This window comes from Eurytemora carolleeae, unplaced genomic scaffold (assembly GCF_000591075.1).
Source record: "Eurytemora carolleeae unplaced genomic scaffold, Eaff_2.0 scaffold56, whole genome shotgun sequence".
Lineage (NCBI taxonomy): Eukaryota > Metazoa > Arthropoda > Copepoda > Calanoida > Temoridae > Eurytemora > Eurytemora carolleeae.
In genome coordinates this window covers 366,385-389,221 of record NW_019396129.1, presented here as the reverse complement: position 1 = coordinate 389,221, position 22,837 = coordinate 366,385, and the positions used below count along the sequence as shown (strand labels likewise).

Here is a 22,837-nt window from a genome sequence, read left to right as displayed (position 1 = left end):
CATCCTGGAGTATTCTCTAGATCTAGAACTATACCTTGAGTAGAATATATCCTGGAGTATTCTCTAGATCTAGAAATATACCTTGAGTAGAATACATCCTGGAGTATTCTCTAGATCTAGAACTATACTTTGAGTAGAATACATCCTGGAGTATTCTCTAGATCTAGAACTTTACCTTGAGTAGAATACATCCTGGAGTATTCTCTAGATCTAAAAATATACCTTGAGTAGAATACATCCTGGAGTATTCTATAGATCTAGAACTATACCTTGAGTAGAATACATCCTGGAGTATTCTCTAGATCTAGAACTATATAGCTTGAGTAGAATACATCCTGGAGAATTCTCTAGATCTAGAAATATACCTTGAGTAGAATACATCCTGGAATATTCTCTAGATCTAGAACTATACCTTGAGTAGAATACATCCTGGAGTATTCTCTAGATCTAGAACTATACCTTGAGTAGAACGCATCCTGGAGTATTCTCTAGATCTAGAACTGGTCCACAATCTGTGACCTCCTCGGCCAATCTACCAGACTCTAGAAATAGAATAGAATTGACAAAAACACGATGTGATTAAAATTTATGATTAAATTTTAAATAAAATAATTGCCATAATTGAAATGGATTCTATATAAAACAAATAAATATATTTACGACAGGAAAACCTACTCAGTTTAACGCATTTAGAAGCTCCACAGAACGGAGACAGACTCCATCCCTCTTCTGGTTTATAAACCTTGCAGCTTGTTGACGCGAAGCAGCTGTCACGGAAATCTGCAAAATAAAAAGGAATATTATTTATGGCATTTTTGTTTATTGCCATTGTTTGAAATTTATAGTTCATCGATAGTTTAAATCAGGTTTTTTACTGCATCTGTATTTCATTCCAACTCTGGTAATAAAACTTGGTGACCTTGACGGAACTACAAGAGTAAATCAATAAAATGTTACCGACTGCCCTGCCATCTATGTGAGGTTTATCAAACTAACCTCTGAGTATATCTGCAGGAATAAGTCTCTTGAAGGGTTTAGTCTCCAAGATAACAGCTGAACTCAATCCAACCAGCAAACTCAGGAGTAACACTTTCATCCTATTAGATATACTATATAATCTTCAGGTTCAAGTTTCGAGCAATTTGATGGTTTATCAATTTTACTTTACGGAACACTAAGTTAAACTAAACTACTTCATGCGAGGAAACTACATTTTGAGCAGTGAATATATCTATATTTAACTTCTAATAAATTGCTTTCATTGAGCTTTCGGGCATCGTTTTCAAGTACAAATATGATAGAATCTCATAACACTTTGATAAAAATCTCATAAAACTTTGAAAGAATCTCATAAAACTTTGTTAGAATCTCATAAACTTTAATAGAATCTCATAGACTTTGATAAAATCTCATAAACTTTTATAAAATCTCAAAAACTTTGTTAGAACTTTATAAACTTTGATAGAATCTCAAAAAACTTTGATAGAATCTCTTAACATTGATAGAATCTCATAAACTTTGATAGAATCTCATAAAACTTTTTTAGAATCTCACAAACATTGATAGAATCTCAGAAAACTTTACAAAATCTTACACAACTTTTAACAATTAACAACAGAATGGTATCTATATTTATATAAAGTATTAATCTCTGTTTGTTTGTATGTCTGGTCATAACTCAGGAACCCATTGACCGATTTGCCTCACATTCTGATGGGGAACTCGGTAGAACCACGGGAATGTTCTTAGCTTGGTTTAAAAGTTTATAAAAAAATCATAGTTTCCAGGCAAAGCTGGGTTCCTGCTCTAGTTAGTTGATAAATACGTAAAATACCCTAAAAATGGATCCGTTCACCAGTTTTGCTCTTTTACACGATCAAACAAACAAACAAACAAATTTATAGACAATATTATACCATGAGGAGAACCAACCTGCTTGACGACAATCAATGAACTGTTGTAGAACTAATGTAACAAGTATTTATATAAACTTGAAGAGACCGGTTTCAAACCATTTAAACAATATCTTGCAACATTTAGGGGAGGGATGGAGGATAATTTAGATTCATTGTTATTGTTTCAATTAAAAAATTAAGGATTTAAATATAATTTTTAAGATTATATTTCTTCGCATTAACTATTTAAAAGATTCATAAAATATTTTTTTTAAAAGTATTTGCTTATTACAAAATCATATTTGAATGGCTGACTTTAAATAGTTTTAAACTCTCTAAAGGTTAAGATGACATTTTGATCCATAAAAAATCTACAAAAAAAGTGAAAAAAGCTACCACTGACATGTATGCATTTAGTCGTTTAAGATTTTCGCATTCTTATTGAAATTAAACTGTTAGAATTAATTAACCATGCATATATTAATGAGATAGGACGTGTTAATATTGTGTCCAAATAAACATATATTAATGAGATAGGACGTGTTTATATTGTGTCCAAATAAACATTTTGAAAACGTTTTAAATGTCTTTCTCCATTTTTTAACAGGAAGCGTGACACTAAAGAGAAAGTAAACATAAATGCAGATAAAGACAATTATTAAAATTTTTTTAAACTATCATTTTTTAGACATGCGCAGGTTTAGTCAGTAATATCATTGTATGATTATATTTAGCTAACGGATAGATTAGGGTAGAGAAGTATCTCCGACTATAGGATAGAGTAGGGTGGAGAAGTATCTCTGACTATAGGATAGAGTAGGGTGGAGAAGTATCTCTGACTAGAGGATAGAGTAGGGTGGAGAAGTATCTCTGACTAAAGGATAGGGTAGGGTGGATAAGTACTCTGACTAACGGATAGGGTAGGGTGGAGAAGTATCTCTGACTATAGGATAGGGTAGGGTGGAGAAGTATCTCTGACTAGAGGATAGAGTAGGGTGGAGAAGTATCTCTGACTAAAGGATAGGGTAGGGTGGATAAGTACTCTGACTAACGGATAGGGTAGGGTGGAGAAGTATCTCTGACTATAGGATAGGGTAGGGTGGAGAAGTATCTCTGACTAGAGGATAGAGTAGGGTGGAGAAGTATCTCTGACTAAAGAATAGAGTAGGGTGGAGAAGTATCTCTGACTAAAGGATAGGGTAGGGTGGAGAAGTACTCTGACTAACGGATAGGGTAGGGTGGAGAAGTATCTCTGACTATAGGATAGGGTAGGGTGGAGAAGTATCTCTGACTAGAGGACAGAGTAGGGTGGAGAAGTATCTCTGACTAAAGGATAGGGTAGGGTGGAGAAGTATCTCTGACTAAAGGATAAGGTAGGGTGGAGAAGTATCTCTGACTAAAGGATAGGGTAGGGTGGAGAAGTATATCTAGGGTGGAGAAGTATCTCTGACTAAAGGATACGGGAGGGTGGAGAAGTATCTCTGACTAAAGGATACAGTAGGGTGGAGAAGTATCTCTGACTAAAGGATAGAGTAGGGTAGGGTGAAGTATCTCTGACTAAAGGATAGGGTAGGGTGGAGAAGTATCTTTGACTGAAGGATAAGGTAGGGTAGGGAGAAGTATCTCTGACTAAAGGATAGGGTAGGTGGAGATCATGTAGGATTAGAAAACAAAGAACTAGATCCTACACAATACATTTTATACAGTTCAACTTCTATTCAAAATATATAATTATATTACAGGGTGTGCAAGTAAACATGAATTAAATATCTTTTTAAACAACCAGGGTTAAATATAGAACACGAGACTGTAGTTTGCGATCTTTAACTCTTTAGGTTTTTCTTGGTTTAGAATTCTAGTCCTAGGTCTCTTCTTGGTTTAGAATTCAATTCCTAGGTCTTCTTGGTTTAGAATTATGTTAGTCTTTTCTTTGTTTAGAATTCTAGTCCCAGGTCTTTTCTTGGTTTAGAATTTTGTTAGTCTTTTCTTTGTTTATAATTCTAGTCCTAGGTCTCTTCTTGGTTTAGAATTATAGTCCTAGTTCTTCTCTTGGTTTAGAATTCTAGTCCTAGGTCTTCTCTTGGTTTAGAATTTTAGTCCTATAGGTCTCTTCTTGGTTTAGAATTCTAGTCCTAGGTCTTCTCTTGGTTTAGAATTCTAGTCCTAGGTCTTTTCTTGGTTTAGAATTCTAGTCCTAGGTCTTCTTCTTAGTTTAGAATTCAATTGCTAGGTCTCTTCTTGGTTTAGAATTCTAGTCATAGGTCTCTTCTTGGTTTAGAATTCGATTCCTATGTCTTCTTGGTTTAGAATTCTAGTCCTAGGTCTTCTCTTGGTTTAGAATTCTAGTCCTAGGTCTTCTCTTGGTTTAGAAATCTAGTCCTAGGTCTTCTCTAGGTTTAGAATTCTAGTCCTAGGTCTCTTCTTGGTTTAGAATTCTAGTCCTAGGTATTCTTGGTTTAGAATTCTAGTCCTAGGTCTTTTCTTGGCTTAGAATTCTAGTCCTAGGTCTCTTCTTGGTTTAGAATTCTAGTCCTAGGTCTCTTCTTTGTTTAGAATTCAATTCCTAGGTCTCTTCTTGGTTTAGAATTCTAGTCCTAGGTCTCTTCTTGGTTTAGAATTCGATTCCTAGGTCTTCTTGGTTTAGAATTCGATTCCTAGGTCTTCTTGGTTTAGAATTGTGTTAGTCTTTTCTTTGTTTAGAATTCTAGTCCCAGGTCTTCTCTTGGTTTCGAATTCCAGTCCTAGGTCTTCTTGGTTCAGAATTTAGTCTTATCTTAAAATAAGAATTTTAGTTTCGGATCAGACGTTTTTTTCACTTTATCGTACCAAATAAATACAAGTTTTTTCTTTGGTTAATTACTACAGAAAAGCGCATTACATTTAGTCCGCATTATGTCACCAGAACTTCAGCCAATGGCAGTGCAGTATACTGGTCATGTGATACATAAGGTAATCATGTGACCAGTACACTGCACTGTTATTGGCTGAAGTTCTGGTGACGTAATACGGTTATATTGACTATATGAAATAGTATTATCAATTATATCTATCAAAAATGCAAAATAGAAATTAAAAAATTATAATAGGAGCAAACCTGATATTCTCAAGCTCCTGTGGGATATAATCGTTTTTAGATTGGTTGCGTATTCGCAGAATATGATCTGTTTAAACCTACTACTTTTATACAAAATTGTATATATATGATTTTTTGTATAATTTTGACACAGTCTTATATCAATTTCTCTAGACAGGAACATCAGAAAGATGTGAGATATGTATCTCTCAGGTGTCATCCTATACCCCCTTTCATTTTTCCTTTACAGTCCCTACAGAAAAGAGCAGTACTCACCCGAAGCCATATTTGGAAATCACGATTTAATTCAGTTTTTTCTTCTCTTATAGAACAAAAGTTAATAACAAGATGTCCAAATGTTGATTTTTTAAATGATCCGTCTGAAACTTTTGCAAATAAACTCATCTCTTATCAAAGTACTGAAGGTTCAAATAGATCACAATTACAATTACCTTTCCTTGAATTCAATCGACTATTTTGTGGTTTTTCTTTTCCCTTTTTGCGATTTGCTTTAAGATTTAAGATTTTTCATTTAATTTTAGAAATAATTTTTTTTGAGAGATGAATTTGAATTTTAAGTGACTTTTGAACTTTTTAATTTCTTATGTAAGACAGTTGTTCCTTGAGGATTTCTTGATGAAATGTTTTTTCACGAGACGTGTACTTCAAGATAGGTTTTAGGCTTAATCTCTAGTTTTGTGAACATCCACTGTTGAATTGTTCTTCTCATCTGAGCCGTTCTCTTATATTTTATGATAAAAAGTTTAAATACACAAAAAAGAGCAAAGTTCGAGTAAATGATTTATTGACAAAAGATAACATGAAATGATACAAGGTTTGCAATATAATCGCAAAACAGAAAATAACGAACAAATGAAAATTTATAGTTAATGAGGAAAAAACTCGTATGACGAAAATATTGAGTATATAAAATGCAAATTTGCCCTGCTTAGTAAGAACAAGAATTTGGCTACGTTTGTAAAATTTAGCAAACCAACAAAAATTTACGATATTGTTAGCCAAGAATAATTACGTAGAGTGTGCAGTGTATAATGTCCACTACACTCAGTACAGTACAGAAACAGTACATAACATGGCATTTAGATTTCTGGAATAGAATGATCCATCAGTTTCTTCACCAAGGACGACGACATACTAAACAAATTAAGAATTAGACCTAAACAAAAATCAAAAGAAGTGGTTTTCACTTTTGTTAAAAATAAAACAAATTAATTTAAGTTCTTCTAAAATCATTTAGTTACCTCAATAAATAACTAACTCCTGGAAAAACAAAATGATTTTAGAAGGGGAATAAGAGATTTAAATGGCAAATAGTAAGATTGCAAGTATTTTTTTACTTTATCTACTTACTTCTTCATGATGTGGTTGTAAATATATGAAGGTATAATGGTGATTGTAATAATACTTCCTCCTTCTTCGATATACTTGGATATATCTTTATCCTTCACTCCAACTACATTCTGCCCATTCACCTAGAATACAATAATATACAATATATCATTCACTCCAACTACATTCTGTCCATTCACCTAGAATACAATAATATACAATATATTCTGTCCATTCACCTAGAATACAATAATATACAATATATCCTTCACTCCAACTACATTCTGTCCATTCACCTAGGATACAATAATATACAATATATTCTGTCCATTCACCTAGGATACAATAATATACAATATATCCTTCACTCCAACTACATTCTGTCCATTCACCTAGGATACAATAATATACAATATATTTCACCTAGGATACAATAATATACAATATATCCTTCACTCCAACTACATTCTGTCCATTCACCTAGGATACAATAATATACAATATATCCTTCACTCCAACTACATTCTGTCCATTCACCTAGGATACAATAATATACAATATATTATTCACTCCAACTACATTCTGCCCATTCACCTAGGATACAATAATATACAATATATTCTGTCCATTCACCTAGGATACAATAATATACAATATATCATTCACTCCAACTACATTCTGTCTATTCACCTAGGATACAATAATATACAATATATTCTGCCCATTCACCTAGAATACAATAATATACAATATATTCTGTCTATTCACCTAGGATACAATAATATACAATATATCATTCACTCCAACTACATTCTGTCCATTCACCTAGGAAACAATAATATACAATATATTATTCACTCCAACTACATTCTGCCCATTCACCTAGGATACAATAATATACAATATATTCTGTCCATTCACCTAGAATACAATAATATACAATATATTCTGTCCATTCACCTAGAATACAATATTATACAAAATATCCTTCACTCCAACTACATTCTGTCCTTCACCAACAATACAATAATATACAATTATCTAAGATTGAAAAAAATTAAATCCGCGAACTTTTTTTATTATTGACAATGCACATAAAGAGAAAATATTCACAGTTAAATTAAAATATGTTATTTATGATGAGGAAAACAGAAGGCCAACCATTTAGTGTTTTTCACTCCAAAACCTTAAGGTTGTATGGAACAGAACACAGTAATAACCAGAAAACTACGAATGATTGTCATCTTACTTACTTTCGATTAAGTAATTTCGGTAAAATTCAATGATCTGTTATTGTTATTAGTATTACCTCTACATATAAAAAATTGTCCAAATGCTAGCCCTATATATTATTATCGCTTTTCAAATGTTTTACAAGACTTTATTAATGGTAAAGGAACTGTAAGCATAATTTCAACTGACCCTTCATGCAAATATGGCAATGTCCGATTCACGTTCTGGTAACCTGAAATATCTTCCACATTATTGATCCTATAAAGGTTTCATGGATACCGATTTGAATCGGTCATTTCCATCTTTGCTTAGATGATCACTTACAGTCCCTTTAAAGCCCTATTCTATACCTCGAGCAGGTTATGATCTACCAGGAGACCGTTCCTGGCAGCAGACGAGTTCACCGCTATACTGTTAATCTTTCCTTCCTTAAACTGGAATCCAATATGGCCGGTAGAATCCTAAACAATCAGATTATTTATAACAATAAATAATATCTACATCATAAACGGACTGTCACCGTTAGAGGAAAGAGATCGCTGCAAATTTTACTTCTTTAAGAGCAAATTTATTAATTTTACAATAAAAAATATAGAATTTAACTTCAACATTTATTATAGTTATTAATAATTTTCAATTTTTCATGTTAAATGATTTCTTAAAAAGTGTCAACTGTATTTATCAGGTTTGTTCATAGAGTTCATATTAAAAATAACGTAATATCTATATATAAGTTTTTTTTCTAATATATTCCAATTTTATATAACACTTCGCGACATGAAATATATTTAAATACCCGTGAATAGCATTTCTTTCATATGTAAATTGGATCGTATATACACAGTATTAGGTTCTCATCTGTGGGTAGATTTAGTTGAAATAAAATAGTTTTAATGAAATTCATAGAAATGTACATCTATGAAAAATTCATAGAAATGATAATCTATGAAAAAAATTAAAAATTAGAAATTAAATACAAGTTTTTTTCTTAATATTTTGATAATTTTATCAAAAATTCGTTTATTTTCCTCCTAAAAAATAAACATCATAAGGCTTCATTCTTTTTGATGTTTTTTTTTTTACCCTAAAAATCATTGTTTAAGATTGTAAAAATGTCGTCTTGATTTTCCACCGTTTCCACTGAATAAATCCCAGGGGGCGGAAACGTCATGTGTGTAAAGTTTACCGTACCGAAGGTGTGTACTGTAGGTATATACAGTACATAAGAATCTCGGTATTTGTACAGTCTAGGAGAGTACATTTGTTTATTGTTAATTGTTTACTTAAAAATAAGTTCAATATACATGTAGTATATATTATTTATATATTTAAGTCAACACTAAAAGCCAAATTTTCATGCAAAGAATATAATTTGATTAAAATGTACAATAAACTATACTCGTTATTCAAGCTTAATTATAATTGACAACATTGTTCTGCAATTTCCTTGACTGTAGTCATGTTGTGTGTCTGTACCAAAAGAGTGTGTGTAAAGTTTACCGAACTTGTCTGCTAAGCAGTGCGACTGGTTTTCTCATGCCAGACCAGCACCCTTTCCTTTCCCTTTATTCCTATTCCCTGGATTAATCCCCTGTGAAGGGCGATGTTTACTAACCTTATGAAGTGTAAGTGTCCGCTCGAAAGGTCGATCTCTGACTGCCAAAACAATATTGTTCTCACCGGCCTTCTTCAGCATGTCGTGAACCTACAGTTATGTAAATTTTTAAATTCGATTTCTTTCATGAAGAAATTTTAGCTTTGTGCATGTACTAGCTTAGAAGTGGTACATTGAAGGGCTAGAAACAAAAAATTTGACTATTTTACAATTGGTAAACTGATTTCTGCACAACAGATTTAAATATAACCTTGCTTACTTAATACATTGTTCTCACATGTTCATAAGGTTAATTAATACTATCTTGAGTATTAAACTTATATAATAACAAGAAATTACATAATAGCTAAAATTTTACAGAAAAAACTCTCGCCCGTTTCCTCCTCATAAAAAATCTAAAAAAAAACACCTAAATAAATAAATAAAATGAACAGCTAACCTTATCACTAGATAGTCCAGCTACACTTTGTCCATTAATCTGAAGAATCTGATCTCCAAACCTAAACCAAGCATTTTCAGATTTTGCCATAAACAATATATTTAAAAAAGTCATACATCAACATTCAACAATGTACAGTTTAACCCTTATAACTTCGGAGACATCAAAAGAATTTATAAATGTGGTTTTCTCAAACTATTGGTATTAAAATAAAATCTTCTTAATTGAATAATTATACGGAGCTGGTCCCGCATATATTTATTTTTACAAAAAATAACATAAAAGATAAACTACATGCCTAAAAACCCGTCATTATTAATGTTTTAGTTTCCACTTTAAAAATACTTTATTGTTCTGTGTAGTGTGTACTCTTATAAAGTTATCTGCTAAGCTTGAAACCAGCCAAGTGTCAAAATCAAAATTTAAATTTCGAAACTTTGTTTCAAATCCAGAGAAACTTCTATATCTTGAATATTTTGTTGTATCTTAGCAAAGTTTTATATATTCCATTAGTTAAGGTCAAAAGGGGGTAAGAGCTGTCAACGTTATCTCCAAGAAAATTTGTTGGTCATTTTCTTGCTTGCTTGTATTGCACCACGAGTCGCCTTCTAGAATCGCTGCTGTCACAATCAATTAAGAAAGAATTAAAATGTTATCTACATTTTTTCTTAGCTCTGTGAATCGTTCGTGGCAATTTTGTCATTTATAGTAATTTATTTTTTTAATAAACATAATTAAACAAGGACACCCAGCTTTACCTAGAAATCTAAAGTCCACAAACTCAATTCATAATTCCTCTTACAAAAATTTAGGCAATTTAGTCCAAACAAACAAAGAAAGATTACTACTTTATATATAAATAAATATATGGATGTGAAAAAGAAAGAAAATTTGAAATCGGGAAGGTAAAAAGAAACCAAAATAAAATTTTGTACAAGTTTTTATTTCTATAAAATGGATAAAGCCAATATGTGCATTGTGCACTCTAGACCCTTCTTGGAGATAAAAGAAAACTAGAGAGTAAAGATAAACAAAGATACTACTGCCTAGTGCCTACTCTGCACTAGACGGGGATGTATATCTATAGTGTATGTTGCAACAGTTAATAAAGATAAATGCATGTCAATATCGTGTATAATGTAATATCTTCTTTTCCGTCAACTCAAAACTATTTAACGTAGAAACATACATTTTGGGGCTATGCTTAGTGTCCAGACCCCAGAGCTGTTTTTTTTTTAAGAATTTGAGACGCGGCTTAAACATGGTTGGTATTCAGCGTTTCGAGATTTGAGCCGGCGCTCAATTGGAGCTGGTTTTTGGCGGCTCAGCGACAGTGTTTAAATTCTTAAAATTTGTCCTCAGAGCCGCTTTTTAATCAAAGTCAAATCAACATTTTGAGCAAACACGCAGAACTTAAAAAATAATCATATGTCAAATTTCTATCAAATTAAAACAAAATAACCAAAAGCTAAAATTAGAAAGGAAAAAATTGACCCTAGAAAAAAAATAAGAATAAAAATGATTTTGCATGATACGATGGGAAAAGGAAAACCGGAATGAAGTAAATATGCATGTAGAACACTGCAGTCCACAGTACATTAAGTAAAGAGTATACAGTACGTAGTACACGGTACACTTATATTTATTATCTAACCTGAGTCCTCCGACAGCAGCTGGTGAATCCTTGGTGACCAGACAAACAAATATTCCTTTGTTTACAGCCTTTACCTTGATTCCAACCCTTCCATCTCCATCCTTACACAATACAACCTAAACATTAATAATGGGGGGTTAAACACCTTGATCCCAACCCTTCTATCCTTACACAATACAACCTTAACATTAATAGTGGGGGTTAAACACCTTGATCCCAACCCTCCCATCCTTACACAATACAACCTAAACATTAATAGTGGGGGGTTAAACACCTTGATCCCAACCCTTCTATCCTTACACAATACAACCTAAACATTAATAGTGGGGGGTTAAACACCTTGATCCCAATCCTTCCATCCTTACACAATACAGCCTTAACATTAATAGAAGGGGGTTAAACACCTTGATCCAAACCCTTCTATCCTTACACAATACAACATATACATTAATAGTGGGGGGTTAAACACCTTGATCACAATCCTTCCATCCTTACACAATACAGCCTTAACATTAATAGTAGGGGGTTAAACACCTTGATCCAAACCCTTCCATCTTTACACAATATAACCTAATACTATATTCAAAAAGTGAAGCCAACACCTTGAAAAGGTAAAAATGACAAAAAAAAATCTCAAAACTTGAAGTATGTCTTTTACAAAAATGAAAAGTTTGTATCATGACCTTTTATTGAACTTACTTGTCTAATCCCGTGTGAGACTTGAGCTCTAGCTAGTCCTAGACTAGATCCACTGAGTGGTGCAACCAGCTGCGTAGATCCTGTTGCTGATACAGTGGACTGCGTAGAAGCTACTGGATACAAACCGGCGTTACTCAGAACCAGAGAAGACTAAAAAAAATGTTTATTTAAATACAGGGAGAACAATGCTACTTATTAATAGAAGACAATTTTTAATATTTATATATAATGTGTATTTGATGTTTTTATAAAGCTAATCAACGTATAAGTTAAATGAGTCTGAGTTCACTGCACAATTTCTGTGTTTATTGGACTATTCAAAATTATAACTTGAGACTAACTGTCGTCTTCTTATTCCACATTTTTTAGGTCCCACTCTATCAACTAAATCAAATCAAATCAAATCAAATCAAATCAAATATAATCTTCAACACAGTAAATATATTAAGTTTTTTTGTTATCCATTTATTCCCCAAACACAAAATATGACGAATTTCTTGCTTGATAAATGTAGAATTTTGTAGAATATTTAGTTTAGAATGAGAAGAAGTGTTGAAGGTTGATGATGCCATATTTGTCAATAATCCCTCCCTTCACTCTTTTACAGATGATTTATCCTTGCAAATACAGATTCTCAGGCGGTATAAACANAAAAAAGTGGAATTAGCTTTGGTTTTCAAACCACAATGTTTGGGGTTAAAAATATCAAATATAGTAAGACAAGTGCTAAATTTATTTTAACACAGCAATTTACACAGAAAACTATAAATTTTGGGGGAAAATATTGCTTTTTGAGGTTTGGGATGGAAAAAATTTGAAACAGATGTATAAAAGTTGATACAGTTCCATATAATGGTTTGAGGATAGAGAGGTGAAGGTAAGGTTATCCTCTCTAAAGAGAGATTATGTATGACTGATTGATTGATGTTTAAGTACACTATCATCTTCCCCAGCTTCAAATCCAGAAATTCAGCCAAAATTTTCTTATTAATCTTAAACTCAACTACACTGCCTTGGGAGGGAGAAAACAGATGGGGGGGGNGGGGGGGGGGGGGGGTCAGAAGAATATAGTCTAATTTATTAGGGCTGGGAGGGGGAGCTTTCGACGGTATCTAACATTTTAAATGGACTGTAAGCGTAATTTCAAGTGACAATCCATTTTAAGAGGGACATTCCCAATTCACAACGGTACAATCTAAACCTTTCACTGATTATCAAGGACAGAGATCTCAGTGTAAAGAGTACCGTTGTGAATCGGTACTGTTCCTCTTTAAATACCAGGTCACATGAAATTACGCTTAATGTTCCTTTAAAATACTAGATTTTAATTTGATCTTGTCAGTTTCTGGAAAGAAGTGTCTACATTAAGTAGACAATGTGAAATATTCCTCTGGGTGGTACTGCATGTATGAAATGTATGAAATGTATGAAATGTATGAAATGTATGAAATGTATGAAATGTATGAAATCTATGAAATGTATGAAATTTATGAAATGTATGAAATTTATGAAATGTATGAAATGTATTTAATTTAACCTTAATTAATTTTGTTTAAACGAAAATATTTCTTCAGCTTTTTTTTGTCTATTTTAGTTTCTAAAAAAAGTATATGAATATTGAGAACTTAAATACTGTGTGGAATAACAAATAGTCTAATTTAATTTAACAAGTAATTTTGTTCAAACAAAAACATTTTTTACTAACTTTTTCTCAGTACATGACAATTGTGAACTCGGAGTCTATGTGGAATGACAAATGAAAATTCTAAAATTTAACCAAACCAGCCTAATTTAATTTAACAAGTAATTTTGCTCAAACAAAGATATTCTTTCAGTTTTATTTTAGTCAAGGGAAACTAAGACTGATGGAGGAAGCACATTAACGGGGAGCTAGCTGGGGATTCAACAACAGGGTAATTCATTTTAACTTCAAGGGACTGTTCAATAATCTAAACAGAGCTATATGTCATTGAACTTCAAGGGACTGTTCAATAATCTAAACAGAGCTATATGTCATTTAACTTCAAGGGACTGTTTACTAATCTAAACAGAACTATATGCCATTAAACTTCAAGGGACTGTTTACTAATCTAAACAGAACTATATGCCATTAAACTTCAAGGGATTGTTTACTAATCTAAACAGAACTATATGTCATTTAACTTCAAGGGACTGTTTACTAATCTAAACAGAACTATATGTCATTTAACTTCAAGGGACTGTTTACTAATCTAAACATTTCTAACAAACTTTAAAATATGATATTAGTGAATTTATAATTTGTTCTTTAAACTTGAAAGAATCATAGAAAATTTGAGAAAAGAAAAATTAACTTTGACAACGACAGGGTGACCGAAATTAACATGAAGGTTTTGAACCACGATTTTGCTCACATTCAGAGTATCAATTTATCTAGCGAATTCTAAAAAGTGAATTTGCTTAAAACTATCTCTGTTATTGTGAATTACAGGAAAAAAGCTGAAAAAAAATATTTAACTTTATTCTTAGTCACACTTTTTGCAAATTTGTAAATTACTAAAAATTTAAATTATCTAATATTAAACCTGTGAACTACCGCAATATCTAATATTAAACCAGTGAAATAGTGAAATATATAATTTATTAAACCTGTGAACTACCGCAATATCTAATATTAAACCAGTGAAATACTGAAATATATAATTTATTAAACCTGTGAACTACTGCAATATCTAATACTAGCTGAAGGGGCCCGGCGTTGCCCGTGAAAAAAATTTTTTTTTAAAAAATTAGTTTTTTTTTAGCCTTAAACATCCCCCGGCCACCGTGAGTGTCCACAAAAAATTTCAGCCCATTCGGTCCAGCCGTTTGGTCGGCTATCGGCAACATATATATTTACGAAAGTCTTGTTTTATTATATATATTAAACCAGTGAACTACTGAAATATCTAATCTTAAACCTGAACTGTCTTGTACTAGGCTTTTTAGTTTTTAGGACTTTGTGGCCCATTTCCAAGAAACATTGTTAGCTTTGAACTCTCGGAGTCGCCATTTAAAATTAATTTCAAAATGTTCGCAGATCTTTTGAATTGATGTTTTAATCAGTTTCGACATTCTCCCTGGCAAACTTTTCAACTTCAACCAGCCATTAACCTTCATTGAGTTCTTGTAAGCTCCCGACTCATAAATTTTGAGCTCGGTCAGTTTAGCAGTTTTTACGTTTATTGTATACTAACAGACAGACAGACAGACAGACAAGCTAAGTATATATATGTATCTATATTGAACCTGTGAACTACTAAAATGAAAAATATCTCCAGGTTCAGAAAACTCCCTGCTGTACAATTCAATTCAAAATCTGATCATCTGATGAGGTCTTAGATTTCATCGTAGATAATTTTATTGGAAACCAAAACCAGATTTAAAAATTAAGAATAAATATTTGTGAACCCCTTTGATTTATAGATAAAGAATTGATATTTGTGAACCCCTTTGATTTATAGATAAAGAATTGATATTTGTTAACCCCTTTGATTTATAGATTAAGAATTGATATTTGTGAACCCCTTTGATTTATAGATAAAGAATTGATATTTGTGAACCCCTTCCGTTAAAGAAAAGAATTGATATTTGTAAACCCTCCCGTTAAAGAAAATAATTGATATTTGTGAACCCCTCCCGTTAAAGAAAAGAATTGATATTTGTAAACCCCTTCCGTTAAAGAAAAAAATTGATATTTGTAAACCCCTCCCGTTAAAGAAAAGAATTGATATTTGTAAACCCCTTCCGTTAAAGAAAAAAAATTGATATTTGTAAACCCCTCCCGTTAATGAAAAGAATTGATATTTGTAAACCCCTCCCGTTAAAGAAAATAATTGATATTTGTAAACCCCTCCCGTTAAAGAAAAGAAATGATATTTGTAAACCCCTCCCGTTAAAGAAAAGAATTGATATTTGTAAACCCCTCCCGTTAAAGAAAAGAATTGATATTTGTGAACCCCTCCCGTTAAAGAAAAGAATTGATATTTGTGAACCTTTCCCGTTAAAGAAAAGAAATGATATTTGTGAACGTATCCTGAAAGTAAGACAGGAGGATGGTAAGAAGTAAGCAGATATTGACTTGGACACCATAGTGTAGAATATCAATGATCTAGCCTTCACTATCCTCTACCATGTTCTTCACTAATCATTTCATTTATTTCATCTGAAAACCTTGCAAATATTACTTTATACTTTTGATGCGAATTTTAAGGAATGTTAAAGGGACTGTACACGTTATTTCAAGTAGTCCTTCAGTAAAGATTCACAACAGTAATCTTTAAACCCTTAAGTTTCTTTCTTGATTACTAGCTTAATTTCCTATATTGTTTCTACTGCACAATCCGCAACCGCAGCGAAGAAACCGCAATGGAAAATTTAGGAGCGTAAATAGGATATTTCTATAATTTTGGGAAGACTTAATGTCTCTTTAAAGTCACATTACATTCCTTTATAGTTCTAATAAATGAAGATGGAATTGGTCAAAACCAGACCTAAAAATAAAAGAAACAAACCATTAAAAACTTATTAATTGCACGATAAAACAAGAGATGTCTTACACATCGAGGATTTTTTTATGTTCATGTGAATGGGAATTATTTTATTTTTAATGCAATGTCAGTTTTAGTGGAAATGCTAACTTCTAGTAAAAAATTAAGTAAAAGTAACTGTTTTCAGTGAAAAATAGGGGTTTTCTTCATGATCTTGTAAAAGCTTATTTCCTGATAACTACAAAAAAGAATTTTTCATTTTAATATTTTAATAGGCGAGGGTTGAACAAAAATGTAGATTTATATGTATAAAGGATGCTCTGAGTTTTCCGACTGTTTGGTACTAAATGTAGATTTAAATATAAAGGATTCTCTGAGTTCTCCGACAATGGTACTAAATGTAGATTTATATATATAAGGATGCTCTGAGTTCTCCGACTGTTTGGAACTAAATGAAGATTTAAATATATAAGGATGCTCTGAGTTCTCCAGCTGTTTGGTACTAAATGTAGATTTAGCTGTTTGGTACTAAATGTAGATTTAAATATAAAGGATGCTCTGAGTTCTCCAGCTGTTTGGTACTAAATGTAGATTTATATATAAAGGAAGCTCTGAGTTCTCCGACTGTTTGGTACTAAATGTAGATTTATATATAAAGGATGCTCTGAGTTCTCCAGCTGTTTGGTACTAAATGTAGATTTATATATATAAAGGATGCTCTGAGTTCTCCGACTGTTTGGTACTAAATGTAGATTTAAATATAAAGGATACTCTGAGTTCTCCAGCTGTTTGGTACTAAACGTAGATTTATATATAAAGGATGCTCTGAGTTCTCCGTCTGTTTGGTACTAAATGTAGATTTATATATAAAGGATGCTCTGAGTTCTCCAGCTGTTTGGTACTAAATGTAGATTTATATATATAAAGGATGCTCTGAGTTCTATGGCTGTTTGGTACTAAATGTAGATTTATATGTAAAGGATGCTCTGAGTTCTCCGACTGTTTGGTACGAAGTGAACGGAAGATAATACCTCCAGTGGCACTCTCTTTCTCCCGAGGCAAAGAATTTTCCCACCTCGGTACTTAACCCAACCACGGTACTAAACCCAACCTCGGTACTAAACCCAACCTTGGTACTAAACCCAACCTCGGTACTAAACCCAACCACGGTACTAAACCCAACCTTGGTACTAAACCCAACCTCGGTACTAAACCCAACCTTGGTACTAAACCCAAACTTGGTAATAAACCCAACCTTGGTACTAACCCAACCTTGGTACTAAACCCAACCTCGGTACTAAACCCAACCTTGGAACTAAACCCAACCTTGTAACTAAACCCAACCTTGGTACTAAACCAAACCACGATAATAAACCAAACCTTGGTACTAAACCCAACCTTGGCACTAAACCCAACCTCGGTAGTCGGCACTTAACCCAACCTTGGTAATAAACCTAACCAAACCAAACCAAACCAAACCTCATTGCTAAACCCAACCTTGGTACTAAACCCAACCTTGGTACTAAACCCAACCTTGGTAATAAACCCAACCTTATTACTAAACCCAACCTTGGTACTAAACCCAACCTTGGTAATAAACCCAACCTGGATATTAAACCCAACCTTGGTACTAAACCCAACCTTGGTACTAAACCATACTTTCTCATTTAATGTATTCTATCTGTCATCCCTTTTCATTTTATCTCATGCTAACCCAACATCGCCACACATTAATATGCATTATCAAATCTTCACCATCCCATCCCATCCCATCCCATCCCATCCCATCCCATCCCTCCCCCCCAAATAATTCCAACTCTTTCCATCCATTCCATCCCATTATTTTTTTTCCATTCTAATCTCTTGGTTTGTTAAGTTAAGACAAGTGCACGCCAGAGGAGTTTATGAAAAGAAGGGGGCATCAACCTTTCTCCCTTATCGTTTTGTAATCTAGAATTCCTGGATTTTAAGCTCAGCCTAATTTTATGGTCCATTCCACAAGAGACTTCCTTCTTCTTAATTCCAGTTTTATAGAAAAAAAGAGAAATTATGAATTTCTAAAACTGTGCTATTTTACAAGTCTTACAGAAAACTAAAAACCTGAATAGTTCGACTCGACTCGACTCTTGCTCGACTCGACACAACTCAACTATGTTTTTGACGTAAAGGTCGACATAATTTGACAGAACGTACTGTTTGAACCATAAAGGAACATTCTGGATCTAAGATCCGGCCCCAAGAATTTAGAAACCATGATTAAAGAAATTGAGTTTTTGCCGAAAACTCGTGATTTTCATTTCCCTATATCTTTAAAACCTTACACAATTCAAACTTTAAATTCTGAGAAGATATAATATTCAAAACTTAAAATATCAAATGTTTACACCGTCAGATGGCCAGGTTACAAAGATATATTGATTACAAATTTAAGCTTTTGACAAATCCTTTTAACAGATACAATTAAGATAAATTCAGAAATAAATGAAAATAATAAAAATCTAGAATATCTGCAATTTGGGCTGACACAGATCTGATGTGTGCCACAATATCTAAATAAATATATATTATGGATATATATAACATATATATAGAGAGTGGTAATAACGCCAAAAACATCTCAGCCATTTCAAATAAAACAACGTTATATCCTTCATAATATGAAAATCAACGGATAACAACTAAGAAAATGGGTTAGTTCACTATCAACAAAAATATGGAGATTATCATTAAAAAAAAAAAAATATCTTGTTTAGAGAGAAAATTTTAAAATGCTGTACTTGTATCTAGTTTTGTGACCAAAATTTTCAAATTTATTTTGTCCAGAAAAATAAAACCAAGAAATCCACAAAAACCTACATTTTTACTATTTACGGATAAGATTGTTTTAGCCGAATGGTGGTGGTGGGGGGGGGAGGGGGCTTGAGATAATATATAAAAAATATATCTAAGAATGTTTGGTTTGCATCATTATGCGTATATTTGAGTATGTGATGTGTAAACCTAGATTACCTGATGGTCAGGATAATGTTACCTAATAATACTAGATATACATAGATATACTACCAGCCATTAAACAAATATTTTTTTAAGGGACTGTAACCGTAATTTCAAGTGACCCCTCATAAAAAGATGGCACTGTCCTATTAACAACATCTGATCAATAATGTGGAAGATATTGTTGATTTTCTAGATTTGAAAAGTGTTTAAATCTGATCATTTTTTTAATGGTTTCCTGCAGTAGAAATACTTTGATATCTAATTCATACTCTATCAAACAAAGATTTCAAGGGATCACTTGTAAATCGGGCGTTGACATGTTTGCATGGAGGGTCAATTGAAATTACTCTTACAATTCCTTCAAACTTCCTGATTTTAAAAAAGAGAATGGATCCAGAAGATTTTCAGTTCCCAAAAATCTATTCGGTAGCCTAATAATTTCCGATAACTAAACATTAAACAACAAGAATGGATGGTTGGCCTTTAGGGAGAATGACTATTAAATTGTGTAGCTGAAAAGGTGAGGAGCTGACAAATAAAAATACTTTCTTTTTTAGTCGATTAAAATTTTTAAAGATATATGTATGTAATATCCAAATTTTATCACAATACATCATAAATTAAAGTACTGTACATAAGGAATCATAAGGAAGTGAAATCTGCAAGAGACCCCATTGTGGGCCCCCCAGACCGCCCAGGCAGCAGGGTGCACATACATACAGTGTACATAAAATATGGATGTATGTACAAGAACCAGAAAACTCTGAAATATTAAGACGACTTTTGGACCCAAAGTATGACTTCAAATAGTCCAATAAACATGAGACACAACAATTGTGCAGTGTTAATAAGACCCATTTCACGTAATAATTGATATTACAAGTTGCTAGTAAAACTCCTTTTTTCTTGTAACAACATAAACAACATCTCTAAGTTTTGCCTTTAAGTCCTAATCCTATTCCACAACTTTCTGGTTCTCACTTAGAATTAATAATTTATTTTTTAAGTTAACCTAAAATTCCAAGTTTTTTGAAAGGAGTTGTTATACCATAAATAAATAATCTTTTTTTAAATGTTCTAATTTGTTCGTACAGCCACGATATCATGCAATTGTCTTTATAAATCAGTGGTTGACAAAATGCTCATGAGATTTTTTTTTAACCGCACAATTAATCCCGGAAACCAAGCACATTTAAATAATAATAATACGGAGTTACTAGCACTAAGGACTACGGATTTAGATAGACTTTTAAAGAAAGTAATTTCCAGGTGATATCAGATAAAATTAAGAATTGTTTAAACATCTATTAAGTAGTCAACCAAAAATTAACAATCTTACAAACTAACCAACCAATCTACCAAAATAAAACATTCAAAATAAGTAAATAAAATGAACCCTTAGATCGTATTTTTTTGTCGCTTTAGCACAGGTGTCAAAAAATGGGGTTTAGCCTTGATGAAAAGGTACCCCGCCAAAATCACTTGGATTTGTGAGGTGTGTGTTTGTAGGTCTCTAAAAGCCAAAAAAGTAAATTTTGATTTTTCTGTGAAACAGTCAGAAAAATACAATAAAAAATTGAAATATGTGAAAATCTCCGAAAATCCGGCAAAAATTAGAAAAGTGCCAGAGGTCGGACTTACTTTTTATGCTTTTATAGACTTAAAGACACACACCTAACAAATCCAAGTGATTTAGGCAGGGTACCTTTTCATTAAGGCTAAACCCCATTTTTTGACACCTGTTGTAGGTAGTCATGAAAGGGACTGATAAATTCAAGTGTCTCACTATTTATAGAGTGGCTTGTCCGATTTACATGGATAACCTTAAAACCTTTGTCTGATAAAGAAGGAATGAAATATTCTTATTTTTCTAGCTTAAAGCTATAATCATTTAAAATCGATTTTTTTTATCAAAAGTGACTTTGAAGACATCGAAAGAAATATCATCCTCATAAGAATACCGTTGAAAATCGGATATGTCGCTTTTTTTGTCGAGAGGTCTTTTGGAATTTCGTCTTCAGTCCCTTTAGTCTTATCCTTTAAGAGAAACCCTGTGGATTTCGTCTAGTCCCTTTAATCTCATCCTTTATGAGAAATCCTATTAATTTCGTCTACAGTCCCTTTAATCCCATCCTTTATGAGATATCTTGTAAATTTATTCTACAGTCCCTTTAATCCCATCCTTTGAGATATTTTGTAGATTTCGTCTACAGTCCCTTTAATCTCATCCTTTATGAGATATCCTGTAAATTTGGTCTACAGTCCCTTAAATCTCATCCTTTATGAGATATCCTGTAAATTTCGTCTACAGTCCCTTTAATCTCATCCTTTATGAGATATATTCTGTAAATTTATTCCACAGTCCCTTTAATCTCATCCTTTATTAGAAATCCTGTAAATTTCGTCTACAGTCCCTTTAATCCTATCCTTTATGAGATATCCTGTAAATTTCGTCTACAGTCCCTTTAATCCTATCCTGTAAATTTATCACAGTACCTGTTGAGGTGTGTATTCTGGCATATTCAGCGCAATTTCTTCCGGAGTTAACTCCAGACCCATATACTCCGCCAGTCCAGGGTAGGCGGAGGATAAACCAGGGGCGGAGGCTGGCGGATAAGGCAGAGGTTGATTCGGAGTAGGTAGAACATGACCAGACCTTTCAGCCTAGAAAAAATTGATTTTAATTTTGTAAAAAAAAGTGTTTATTGCATTTTTCTGTCTAGAATAAAATGTAACATAGAATTCCAAGACTATCTTATAAAAATGCAGCAATTACATCAGAAAAAGGTTACAGAGAATGTTTATAACAAAGATATACCCCCTATAATTTTTAAGGTCTAAGTGAGATTTGGTATCATCAATGAAATTTCAATATCATAATTGATTCATAATCGAACACCATTGATGTCGTATGAGTTCAAAATATAAATCCCATGACGTATTTGACATAAAATGATCAACAATGACTCGGTAAATCTAGCAATATACCTCCAGGACATATATTTTACGAAAACGTTCGTGACGTCATTAACTGACCTGCATCATATGATCCACCTGCATATCTTCTAGGGACGGATACAGTGACATTTTATCACAGATATATTTATACCAAGAAAAATAAAAATCTGAAATAATTTAAAATGTTGACCAAAAATACAGGGCTGTTTCTGTAGTGCTCATCATTCCTTTCCTTTAACACTAATAAGAACTTAAAAGATATCTTTTATTGACAGGAAAATTATATTTTTAGACATTTAACATTGTGACATGTTTTGTCCCTTGAAATATTCAATCATCACAGATTGTAGAATATTTGGCTGAACTATTTGTCTGTGGTCAGACCAACTAATGAGATTTTATCAAAATAAAAAGTT

At 32.6% G+C, this 22,837-nt stretch overlaps 2 protein-coding genes and 1 long non-coding RNA gene across 4 annotated transcripts in view; all 3 read right to left on the bottom strand.

Moving 5' to 3' along the window:
- The window catches only part of LOC111695826 (uncharacterized), a 4,963-nt gene extending 3,009 nt beyond the window's left edge, over positions 1–1,954 (bottom strand). Inside the window, exons 1-4 of the mRNA XM_023465273.1 lie at positions 1,933–1,954; positions 997–1,097; positions 676–780; positions 460–542 (exon numbers count right to left, since the gene is read on the bottom strand). Of these exons, the coding sequence (XP_023321041.1) occupies positions 460–542; positions 676–780; positions 997–1,096 (288 nt within the window). The 5' untranslated portion in view covers position 1,097; positions 1,933–1,954. The remainder of the gene's footprint in view (positions 1–459; positions 543–675; positions 781–996; positions 1,098–1,932) is intronic.
- A 2,454-nt stretch (positions 1,955–4,408) lies between these two features.
- On the bottom strand, positions 4,409–5,478 carry LOC111695825 (uncharacterized). Its single transcript, XR_002763947.1, has 2 exons — positions 5,245–5,478; positions 4,409–4,668 (listed from the first exon to the last, which is right to left on the bottom strand). It is a non-coding gene; the product is annotated as an uncharacterized LOC111695825 (long non-coding RNA).
- Positions 5,479–5,756: 278 nt separating this feature from the next.
- Positions 5,757–22,610, bottom strand: LOC111695822 (syntenin-1). Of its 2 annotated transcripts, XM_023465267.1 has the most exons (9): positions 22,500–22,610; positions 21,960–22,127; positions 11,959–12,108; positions 11,260–11,375; positions 9,606–9,666; positions 9,167–9,256; positions 7,902–8,012; positions 6,340–6,461; positions 5,757–6,123 (listed from the first exon to the last, which is right to left on the bottom strand). In XM_023465267.1, exons 1-9 carry the CDS (start codon positions 22,548–22,550, stop codon positions 6,069–6,071), a joined length of 924 nt encoding a protein of 307 aa, XP_023321035.1. In that variant the 5' UTR covers positions 22,551–22,610; the 3' UTR covers positions 5,757–6,068. The 2 variants fall into 2 exon arrangements, with proteins under 2 accessions (XP_023321035.1, XP_023321037.1); XM_023465269.1 differs by lacking the exons at positions 5,757–6,123; positions 6,340–6,461 and adding an exon at positions 7,129–7,200.
- Between the last annotated feature and the right edge of the window lie 227 nt (positions 22,611–22,837).

What these genes read in the sequence shown, in the direction of transcription:
- LOC111695822 (XM_023465267.1), bottom strand. Translation starts at nt 22,550, where the DNA reads ATGTCACTGTATCCGTCCCTAGAAGATATGCAGGTGGATCATATGATG. An exon ending in AGGTGGATCATATGATGCAG is followed by an intron (nt 22,128 to 22,499) that starts GTCAGTTAATGA and finishes AATTTTTTCTAG; the next exon opens with GCTGAAAGGTCTGGTCATGT. An exon ending in CTGGACTATCTAGTGATAAG is followed by an intron (nt 9,257 to 9,605) that starts GTTAGCTGTTCA and finishes ACATAACTGTAG; the next exon opens with GTTCACGACATGCTGAAGAA.